At 44.4% G+C, this 11418-nt stretch overlaps 1 protein-coding gene across 4 annotated transcripts; it reads left to right on the top strand.

Moving 5' to 3' along the window:
* Positions 1–1434: 1434 nt before the first annotated feature.
* Positions 1435–10323, top strand: LOC134504365 (adhesion G-protein coupled receptor G4-like). Of its 4 annotated transcripts, XM_063313543.1 has the most exons (6): positions 1435–1449; positions 3759–3866; positions 5129–5752; positions 7726–7785; positions 9229–9332; positions 10239–10323. In XM_063313543.1, the coding sequence occupies exons 2-6, from the start codon at positions 3773–3775 to the stop codon at positions 10302–10304; spliced, it is 948 nt and encodes a 315-aa protein (XP_063169613.1). In that variant the 5' UTR covers positions 1435–1449; positions 3759–3772; the 3' UTR covers positions 10305–10323. The 4 variants fall into 4 exon arrangements, with proteins under 4 accessions (XP_063169613.1, XP_063169612.1, XP_063169615.1 ...); XM_063313542.1 differs by lacking the exon at positions 1435–1449 and having other exon boundaries at positions 3568–3866; XM_063313545.1 differs by lacking the exons at positions 1435–1449; positions 9229–9332; positions 10239–10323 and adding an exon at positions 8146–8179 and having other exon boundaries at positions 3569–3866; positions 7726–7818.
* Positions 10324–11418: the final 1095 nt, after the last annotated feature.

Genomic DNA, 11418 nt, shown 5'->3' on the forward strand with positions numbered 1-11418 from the left:
GCAGCTTCCAGATGTTCTTCAAAGGCAGCCCCACGTAGGGTGTATTGCAGTAGTCCAGCTGGGAGTGGATCACTGTGAGAGGGCCTCCTGATGCAAGAATAGTCACAATTGGTGCATTGGATATAACTCTCCAAATATATACCAGATAGAAAGATATAGAAACCCAAGCAGTTTTCTGTCTTAAGGTACCAGCTACCAACCTGGTGGATGAAGAGGCAGGAGCCCAAATCTGTAAAACAGCTGAACATGTTGCCATGGCAGACATTTACAGTGATGACACCGAAGGCGCCATGTCACCTTGAAATATTTTGGGTTGCTTTGCTCTGTAGTTTTCATGATACGCACTGAAGGTGGCCCTTGTTTATCGACTGTTTGCAGTTACAACGGTGATGAGAAAGTAACCTTGCAGCCAATCCTCACATTTACAGCCTTCACTGGTCTGTAAAGCAAAATCAGATCATAAGCCCAGTTGTGGTTTCACTTAGTGACCGCTTCGCTTAACGGCTGAGTTGCTGGTCCCAATTGTGGTTGCTAGGCGAGGACGGCCTGTAGTACAGAGGCGTTCTTGTTGTTATTCTCAAAGAAATACATTTGAACTGGATCCTTGAGGGATGCAAGGAAAATAGGAGAACGTGTATTGCGTGTCATTCCTGTTTGCAACAGTTTAGTGCAAAGGTGGTGACACCAGTTGAGGACCAGATTCAGGAGCATCCACAGGGCGTAGTCAAAAAAGTCAAGATGGTGGCCACAACAGTGCAATCGAAGCTCCGCCTGCTTTTTATGCATATCGTACATTCGACGCACATAAAAAGCAGGCAAAACTTTGATCATGCCACTGTGGCACCCATCTTGACTTTTTTGACCACATCCTGCAGATACCCTGGATTAGACTGGACAGCGTTGTTCAGTCTGGATATCAGAGCTGTGTTCTTCTGGTCAGCCGCAAGGATTAGGTTTCAAGGTGGCAGGAAGAAACCAACTATGGGTAGTCCAAGGCCCCCTCCCCCAAAATTGGACAAAATTGGACACCAGCTCCGATTTGTACACGTCAGTTTTCTAGCCCCCCACCCACCCACCCCGCTTGCATTGCAGCATTTAGGACAGGCTTGTCTGCCGGTGATGCTGTATTTTGAAATAATAGAAAAGATAAATCTGGAGAAATAGATTGTGCAGCGCAGGGCTTGAGCACAGAGGAAAGGGAGATGTCACTTTGACGGTGTGGGCAGCTCATCAGGAAGGTAATAAATGAGAAGGAGGCAGGGCTTTGTGGGCTGATTTTGCCAGTTTGCCTGTAACTTTTCAGAAGTCCTCCGATCTGGTGAGATCCTGTTTATGGCCCCTGAAGACTGAAGCCGCCAGCATAAGCATTTTAATTTCCTCCGTGAGAAATGATACCAGACAGGGATAGGACTTGATTCTGCAACCTCTTCTTGGTGACTCCTTGGTCAGGTAGGTGTTTGTGATTTGTTCCGCGGAGCATCTTGTCTGGACTGAACTGGGAAAAAAATCTTAATGCCAGCAAAAAAGGGTGGATTTTAGCTGTGTGAGAACCGTTGCAGGGCGAGCCGGCTCTTCACGCCAGGTGGTTAAGCAGGCCATCCTCCTCCGATCTGGGCTCCGTTAAGTGCCATGCTACACATCTGGAGGGTGCCAGCTGTGGGGAAAGCAAGATGTTGAATATTGTCCAGGATGGCAGAGAGATGCTGGGGGGTTAGACTGAAGCCTTTTCTACCCCAGCTTGGAGCCGCTAGAAGCAGAAGCTGGGATCTTCATCCTGCCAAGCCAAGGGACAACCCAAAGGTGACGTTGGGCACCACTAGGAAAACAGTCCTTTTTAAAGAAGGTATCTGCTTTTGGCCTGGTACCAGCCACATGGTCTTCCTCACTATTGCATTCACTGCCCTGTCTCTGGTCTTCCATTCTGCTCCAAGCATGGTCTCTGTTGGCTGTTGATAAACTCTCTCCTTGTTAGATCCTTTGGGGTCCGTCCTACTTCTGCAGACATGTGAGGTCTCCCAGACCTGCAGTTACTTTCCTGTGGATTATAAATGATGCCACTGGGGCTACCTGAGAATCTGCCTTGGAGAAAGTGCTCAGCCTTATTAAACAGGCTGTCTCAAAGCCAGATGTCTTTGCTTATCAGTCAGATTTTGATCTTTGACCATTAACAAAGAAATAAATTGAAATACCGGTTGTAGGCGAACAATAGCATCTTCCTTCTGAGAAGCATCTCAGCAAAACACGTTATTTCGGGGCTGTTGGGATGCCCACACATCTTTTCGGAAAGAAATCTGGTTTATTTAGTTGCAAACATCAATTCTTGGCAGAAGGTCTTTCATGGATCAGCTGAGTTCTGGAAGACTTGCTGGTTTTAGAAGATGCTCAGGTACTTTTAAATTAAATACCAGTGTTTTTCGTTCCTTTTTGTACATCATTTTTTATGGAAGATCTGGTTGAAGGAGGCAGGGAGATTCACTTTTAGTGCGTTTTCAACACATACATTGGTCAACAGGAGGCACGCAGACTACGGCGGCATGGCACACTCAAGTGAACTGAGCCAAGGCTGTAAAAATCTTGCTTGATTCATTAAACACATGAGTGCAAAGCCGTGCATAAAAGGCTGTCAGCGGCAGAAAAAAACCCACCAACAGCCATACCCTTGAGAGTCACGTGCATTGCTTGCTACTCATGGAAGTGGGGATCTTTGGATTCTCTCCCCTGCATTGGTTAACTTCTAACTTCTGAAAAATTAAAAGTGATTTTCGTAAAACAAGGGCAGGTAGGAGGAGGGAAAGGAAATCAATGTACCAGCGCAATGCCTAAGGCCAATGGTTTTTAAAGTTATGTTGTATCTGCTCTTGCACATTAAAATCCCTGTTTTTAACCACTGAGTTGAATGGCTGGTGCGCCGATAGAAAAAAAATGGATTAAATGATGGTGGGGAGACTCACGTAATCTCATAAGCATTAGGTCAGTCCCATGCTGCCTGGGGAATTCTGGGAGTTGAAGTCCACCCATCTTCAAGTTGCCTAGGTTGAAAAACCCTGCATTAGACACGTGAAACGCAGCCCAGCTCATAGAACGGCTTCTGGGCTGTAATTCGGTCTCACCCCCATCCATGCATGTTCTACGGACATGCAGTGTTGGGAAGATACATTCTGGATGTGTGATTTATAGGAGAAGCACCACTTTAAGACTCAAATTAGCATTACTGGTCTGGTCCATGCCTGGTGGAGATGTTCCTGTGCTTGTTATCCATACGTCCTTTGACTGTGGCTATTTGTAACAGGAAAATATAAGTACCTTCCTGCACAGAGCATAAGATGAGTGGGATTTTTTTTTGTTGGTGTTGTTTATCAGTAGACCTTTCGTCAAGGGACCTGCATGGTTTATTGATCTTGCATGGGTCTTGTTACGTCAACTTTGTTCAACGTACAGCATATAGCACTCTCACCTGTTTCTCAAACTGGGGCATCTGGCCAAGACCACAGCCAATGGACAATTAGTAGGAAAACCTGCTGAGATAAATTCCTACAACAGAACGGTATGAATTACGGTCATAGGAATGGGATAAGATATAAGGCCAGACCAGCGTTTTTCATACGTGTCAACTTGAAGAATTGTGGACTTCAGTTCCCAGCATTCCCCAGTCCACACATCCTCAAGTTGCCCCCAGGAACAGAGGGACTCTTGGCTCCCATCTGTTCTTGTCTTCTATCTCCAGAACGTGTTTCACAAGCTTCCCTTCTGCCTTTCAGACCACATCTAGAGGATGAGCCGGCAAAAGGGTGATGTTGCTGGATATGCTCCGTCCAAGATCCTTGGTGGCCTGTTCCTTGCTGTTGCCACCTTGTTTCTTTTCTCAGGTATAAGTTTTCCCAACAAATCCGGGTGTGCTGTCTCTTCACTGGGCAGGATCTTGCTTAATTGCTGGTGAATTAAGATGTATGCTAATTTCAAAGTATCCTCTGCGTAACTGGGTTCTGCGTGGGTGGGTGGGGTTCCCCTTCAGCAGCCATATTATTGTCAAAAAATGGGATTGCTCTCAAATGCTAATTCTGCAGAAATGCAAATAGTCAGAAAAACAAATGTTGGGGTCATCCAGAGGGATCTTCCTTGAAATCCCTTCCATGAAAAGTTGGAACCCCCCATTTCCCACCAATTTCCCCTTCCAGCAGGTGCCCTGCACTGTTTCTGAGGATCCACCCCTTAATCCTTGGAATCAGTTTCCACAAACAGACTTCCCTTTATGGCTATTTACTCAGCTTGTAGCTTAATTTCCATGGACTTGATGTATGAGAAAGTTTTACATCTGAACGCTCCCCTTGTTTTTAAAAAAAACCCATGTATGAAATAGAGCTGTTCTAGTCTAGCTTCCCTTTGATGCACCAACACATACGAGGTGATTTCAACTCACGGACCACAAGTGCACAGTTTTCCTATATGTGGCTTGAACTGATATAATCTGCAAGGGCTGTATCACTTAGCTCTTAGCAGGATGTGGTCAAAAAAGTCAAGATGGTTCATCCTACCTCTAGTCTGGAGAGCTGTGGTCACTGTGGGGGCAGAAGGAACGTTTAGGAAGTTGCATTCATCTGACGCCCACTACCTAAGTTCGCAACAGTTGCCTAACCTGGTGACCCAGTTGACCCTAGTTTGCAGTTTGCAGAATCCATTCAACTGTAAGCCAACCTCATGGTCTGCATTCACACAATAGGGCTGAACCCCTCTCCCCAAACCCATTCAAGATCAACATTCACTTTGCTTGGCATGTTGCACCGCACAGTCATTTAGTCTCCCCAAATGCCACCAGTCTATTTCATGTTTGGGGGTCATTATATCAGATTTCCCCTGATTTTTAAGTAGAACCTATAGTGGAGTCTTTTCCGAACAGAGTATTACTCACTTTTCACGCTTGTCTACTCAACTGTTCAACCTTTATTAATGTTTCTGCATGAATGGATGGATGTATGTTGTGTGTGTGTGTGTATGTACAGTATAGCTGATGTTTCTTCCTATGGTTTACAATTTTTGAAAATTCACTCTTCAGTGGATCATAACCTCAGCTACATGGACAGATGGGTGGAGGTGCCTTCCTTAGATTTTCCTGTTCTTCTGTCATAAACAGAACCTGTATCTCTGAAAGGGAAGCAGCTGGTTTTACTGGGACAGAAAATCAAATATGTTTCCTTGGCTAGCCAGCATGTCCCTGAACTTTGCGCATTTACCATGTGCATTGATCTCAACAAGACTGAAGAAAGTGTGGAGAGCGGGACAGCCTTCTCCTACGATGTCAGCAGCTCCTCCACTGAAATTAGTGAGGTGGAGTTGGCTCTGTTTGTCCATAACTCCAGCCTGCAGATGTTCCTTCTGGGCCTGCACATCAATCTGAGAGTGTATATTGTGGCCTATAAGATGCACCAGATCTGCTGTGCCTGGGACAGCCAGAAGCATCTCTTGGAGCTCTTCTGGGATGGAAGGAAGCTGGTAAACAAAACTCTTCCAGGTGTCCATCACATCTGTTTACGCCCTAATGGGACATTGGTGATGGGGCATTTGCACAAGAACTACAACGGAGGCCTAATCCTGCAGTCATCCTTTGTCGGCATCTTGCACTATTTCCAGATGTGGAATTACGTGAGAGGGCAGCAAGAGATGGAGCGTTGTGGTGATGGGAATGTAGTGAGCTGGCAGGGCAATTATTGGTCTCTGAATGATGTAAGAACTGAGTCTGCCCTTCACCAGCGTTGTGGTGAGTATCCATAAACTCTTCAAACAGCCCCCTCCGTCTTTGTCTTCTGTTATTCAGAATATACATTTTATGATTTTTGAAAGAGACGGGCCTACATCTAAACCCAAAAACAGATACTTCAGGTTACAGTTTTAAAGTATACAGTATATAAAATACAAAAAATATACCGTAAATTCATAACTCGGTGTATCTGTTTTTGGGTTTAGACGTAGACCCATCTTTTCCAAAAATCATTATTTTGTCAGCAATTAACCATAATGTAAAACCATGATTTGTTGTTTTATAGCTCCTAGCTTGTTTGAATCAGAGTTTGCCATACTTGTACCTTGGATTATTCATGGTTCACTTTTCTCTTATTTTGGCAGAAGAAACAAAGAAAACAAAGTGGATTGGATGCACTAAGTGTTACCTGCAAGTCTTAAGACCGTATTCACTCATTGCATTAAGCCATAGTTTGTTTAACCATGGCTTCCTGAATAAATTACAGGGTATATTATGGCTTAGAATGATGTGGGGACCTAGTATGGACTGTCCCACAACCATGGTTAAAACAAATCCTGGCTTAGCATTTATGTGTGAATGCAGACCTGGACTACTGAAGGCTGTTCCTTTTTCAAGGCATTCCTGTACCCAACTTTGCTTCACTTCCTACTTTTCTGTTTTATAATTTTGAACTTTGGGGATCTCTGATGGGAATCCAGGCTGTAAAGTTTTGTTTATGAGCCTCCCCTGTCAAATCTTGGTTGAAGTGCGCGAGCACCTTCCCACAGAGCATAAATATGTTTCCTTCTTGGTTTATGGCTCTTTTGAGCAAATGATGATTTATGGACAAGGTATGGCATTCAGAGCAGATAAGACAGCACACTCTGCCCCACCGAGAGTCACGTACGCAAGGTGGGCGGCCATATAAATTAAAAAGATAAGTAAGTAAATATGGATGCTGCCTGAGAAATACAAAGGTATTACAAAGAAATACAAAGAGATTCACTGACACCTGGGAGGGACTGAATGCCAGTTTCACCTGCTACAGTGAAGTGTTGTACATTTCTGTGAAAATGTCTTTGGCCCCTTTGGGATTTTCTGAACCTCTCCTTTAAACAATGGTGTCATGTGTTCAAACAGACTCCCTTTACATTTCCCTGGAGCCCCGAGAAAGCTCTGATCACATTCAGTGGCAAAGACAGGCAAAACTTCAAAAAAGTCCAAACGGGCTGAATACTTACTTTTTCACCCAATGGCATGACCAAATCAAACCCCTTTCGGTGGGTCGTGCTGTGCAGGTAAGCCCACCCCACGAAGCTAGGCTATGGTGGTTGTGATCTAGCCTGTTGTGCCCTTTTTCAAAAGAGAGCTTTTTGTATCGGGGTGAAGAAGGGAAGAAGGAACAGCCCCAACCAACAGAATCAATTACCTTTTTTTTCGGGCAGAAAGGGACCTCCCTCCATGCCCATGCCTGGTGGATGCCAACCTCAAATGCCAGCTCTGAGCAAGAATATTGAAGGGAATCCTTTCTTAACAGCTATCTGGCAACAAAAATATTTTATCCTGCTTTCCTGATCATCCAAAATACTCCACACCGAGATGAATGCAGGAAGAGCATAAAAAATGTAAAGCAAGAGGGGTGTCTGCAGGATATGGTCAGAAAAACCCAAGATAGCATCCATGAGATTCTGACTGAAGCAACATGGACACCCCTGCAAAGCGATATGAAAGCAGGAGAGATATACTGAAAGCCAGTGGGAAAATTCAGGAAGAAATAAAAGAAAGTAACCCTATTTCTCTGGGTGTGAAAAAACTAATAGATGGGAGATTCAGTTACGTAACATTTTTCCCGGGATGACTGTTCTGCATCATGATTCTTGTCGAAGTTCAGATGTGCTCCTTGTCTCTCTGAGGCTTTTTCCAGCCTTAAAATTCCCAGAGGTTTATGTTTTGTCCTTCTTCATATCTGTACTTACCCTTTTTTTCTATAGGTGCAGAGGAACCTACAACTGTCTTTCCACCAATCACCTCCCCTGATCCAACTGTTACAGGTAGACAACTCCAGGATGCTTAAGACTCTTTTTGTAAGCATTGACATGATGGTTTCTACATAAGGGGGGATAGGCCATGGGAGAATGTCAGAATGGTACAGCTGGTGGCCAAGTCTGCTACCCTCCATACGCGGGTAAGATTTTGCAGGATCATGTCATGTTGACAAGAAATTAGGTGTAGTCCCAGAATGACTGAAGAATGAGGTGTTGCATAAGGCAAAGGTATATTATCAAATATTGGCCATATTGGCTTGCCAGTGCTGTCCAAAACCAACACATGGGGTCTCTTCCAGTAGTTGTGGCCCAAACATGGCCTGGTAACATATTTTCTTTTCCATGTCACCATGACCTTGCTTTCAGAAGAGAAGAGAAAGAACTGGAGAAAACCATAAAATACGAAGACCTGCAAATAGAAGTAGAACAACTGTGGCAAAAGAAGGCAAAGAGAGTACCAGTAGTAATAGGTCCCTTGGATGCAAGTCCAAAACATCTGGAGCACCACTTGGCCACCATCGGCATTGACAAAAATCACCACCAGTCAATTGCAAAAGGAAGCTTTGCTTGGAACAGCTTCCATCCTGTGACGATACCTTTAATATTATTAAACAACAACATCTGCCTACCCCAGGTCCTTGGGAAGGACTCAATAGGTGGACAGAAATGCCAAATGCAGTCTAAACATCTGGCTGACTGTGCGACCAATAATAATAACAATAACAATAACAACAACAATAATAATACAGTCTCCTAGCGACTCTTCTATTCTCTGTTATTAAAACTTAGTCCTTATACTTTTGAGGTTATTAATAGCAGTTATGAAATTGTTTTACTGTCTGAAGGTTGCTTAGTGATTGTTTCATTCCTGGCTCCCTCCTATGGCAAGTCCAGGTAATTTCCAGATCAGCAAAAAACCAAACCCTGGATGGGAATTTTCTTACAATGCAATGCAATGTAATGAATTTATTTGATTTATATGGTGGCCCCTATCAAATTCACAACTCTGAGCAGCTAACAATAACAAGATAAAACTATACAAACAACAACAGGCAGATAAAGAAATGCAGCCAGGGTAAAAACCACAACACAAGTCAGCACAATGGTTGCACGGGAGCTCAGACACACCCCTGGTGGCGCGTCCCCGAAGTGACATTGAGTTAAGAAAAAACACCTTGCAGTACACATTTTTAATACCCCATAAGTGTCTTTTTTAATACCTTGAAAAAAGCATTTTTTAAAAAAGAGTTCTGTTCTGCACACGCTTCCAGAATGTGACGGTAATAAGAACTACCCTGATATGTTCAAAAACCTGGTAAGATCTACCAAGGAACATAATCAATAGACCATGCGTGAAACCTCCCAAAAGCTTCAGGAGCCGAAATCAAAGGCAAACACGAATAAAGGTAAGCTGAAGATAAGCCAGCTTCCCCGTCTTCCTCCTTTCAGCTACCACAGTCACCTTCTACAGCTTCCAGATGAACTTTTCCCTGACTTGCGAGCCCTCGAGGACGTGTGACCACTACGATGCCAGACAGCTTTCTACAAACTGGGTAAGTCTGAACTGTGTCCCGTTTAAAGCCGGCCCTGCCAGCCTGCAGGGCGAAGGGACCGTGGTCACTGAGAGAGATTTGCTTGCCTGGCAGAGCAAAGGGAAGCTCGCCTCAGGTCACGCTTGGAAAGGATGGAGGATGCACATCCATTGCCGGAAATAGATGCATGCAGCTATTTTGCTGGAAATGTCTGTAATTATGCGACTTGGTAGGGCTAGGTGGCTTGCACTAGTCCAGCTGGACAACGTTACGTGGCAAGTTTTCTTCAAGTGAAAGGGCAACAAAGCTTGTGCACACCTTTCCTCCTTTTTTAGGCTAAGCGAGGGCCGCCTGTCTGTCACGTTAAAGATTACAATTCAGGGAGATCTTTAGGAAGGACTTGGGGACCGGAGAAGCACAGGTTCTACCTGCTGGAAAATTCTTGTGGGCAATTTGCAGTTGAGTTTGCACCCAGCACACCCCCAGTCAGTCCCTAGATCCAGATCAGAGAGGGCATGCAGCTGCCCATTCAGCTAGCAGAAATACAGCTTGATGTTTGTCTATTAAACACCTGCAAACATCGAAGGCAGTTAAATGGCAAAATGGGATAAAAGCTGGGAGAAAGTGCCGTTTTATCACTTCATATCAACAATCTACATCAGTGTTTCTCAACCTGGGCAACTTTCAGATGTGTGGGCTTCAACGCCCAGAATTCAGAATGCTGGCTGGGGAATTCTGGGAGTTGAAGCCCACACATCTGAAAGTTGCCCAGGTTGAGAAACCCTGCCCTGGAGGACCGAAGCGTTGATTCCAGCATACACATTGGACCATTACATTCATTTCACCAAATGACTGTTGCTGTTAGACAAATGCTGAATGATGTTCAGCCAGGGAATCCAATTGTGATTGACCGTTTCTCTCTTACAGTTCAAGAAACAATTAAGTAATTCCGAATTTGTGGTGACCAACCATAACATCAAGGCAGTTCGGTAAGCATCTTTTTTTGCTGCCCAGAAAGGGTGGGCAGAGGGTTGGGGATTCAAACGCCACAAACTCACACCGTAAAAAGAATATTAAGAAAAGACCACAAAAGTTCTTACGGGGTCCTCCATCATTTTTAAAAGGGGGAAGAGGTCCTGAGAGAAAAAAGTTCAAGGAACACTGCAGTAGACTATGAGTTGAGTTCTTATCCGGCCTAAAAGTACATTCACAATAAATCATGTGCAAGAACGTTTGCGGACCCTTTTCCACCCGGATTCAGGGCTTTGAAACCAACTTAATGAATGCCATCTCTTCTCCCACAGCATCTTCCCCTTCCCTGCCTTACACTTCCTAGCCTTACTGGTTTTTCCCTAAACCTCCTTAGAATGACCTTCAAATATCTTTCTTTCAACACAGTGTCAAATCCCCACAGAGAACGGGGCAGAAGAACATTGGGGTATGTATGCTGAATACCCAAATTGCATCTTTCTCCACGGATAGAACCATGATTTTGTCTTCTTTCAGACTTCGATGCTTTGCGCATTTCCACAATGATCTTCTTTCATCCTTCCAACTCTTTCTGGCTTGAATCTTCTCTACTGAGGAAGAATTGCCATGGTAGCTGTGAATGTGGTGCCTTAGGAACTGGTCTGAGGCGGCTAATGGCAGACGCTGCTCATTTTGCACATTGAGCTAGGATAAATAACCCAGGCATCTAATTGCTTATTTGCCACCTTTTCATCCTGAGAAGGCCTGAAATGAAATCTTGCACAGCAGAGAATTTCTGCTGTGGGTGGCCTGGTCCTATCCCATTGATGGCCAACTAATGTTCTCTGGCTACTGAGAGTGCATATTTGCCCTGGGCTAATTTTAGTTTCTGTCTTGCTTACAGTTCACAGTTTTGAAAAGTGCTTATACTTCTGCAAACATGGAAGTTTCTTGTAAATTGCTCAGTGCCGCCCTGCGTGGATATGGCCAATTTTGCTACATAGAATTCGCACTGGGGGAATATGTTGATTTTTTTTTAATCCATTCAATCGTGTCCGATTCTTGGAGACTGCCTGGACCAGTCCCTGCAGTTTTCTTGGCAAGGTTTATCAGAAGTGGTTTGCCATTGTCTCCTTCC

Source organism: Candoia aspera, chromosome 12 (assembly GCF_035149785.1).
Source record: "Candoia aspera isolate rCanAsp1 chromosome 12, rCanAsp1.hap2, whole genome shotgun sequence".
Classification (NCBI taxonomy): Eukaryota; Metazoa; Chordata; class Lepidosauria; order Squamata; family Boidae; genus Candoia; species Candoia aspera.

What these genes read in the sequence shown, in the direction of transcription:
- LOC134504365 (XM_063313543.1), top strand. Translation starts at nt 3,773, where the DNA reads ATGAGCCGGCAAAAGGGTGATGTTGCTGGATATGCTCCGTCCAAGATC. An exon ending in TGCCCTTCACCAGCGTTGTG is followed by an intron (nt 5,753 to 7,725) that starts GTGAGTATCCAT and finishes TTTTTTCTATAG; the next exon opens with GTGCAGAGGAACCTACAACT. An exon ending in GACAGCTTTCTACAAACTGG is followed by an intron (nt 9,333 to 10,238) that starts GTAAGTCTGAAC and finishes TCTCTCTTACAG; the next exon opens with TTCAAGAAACAATTAAGTAA.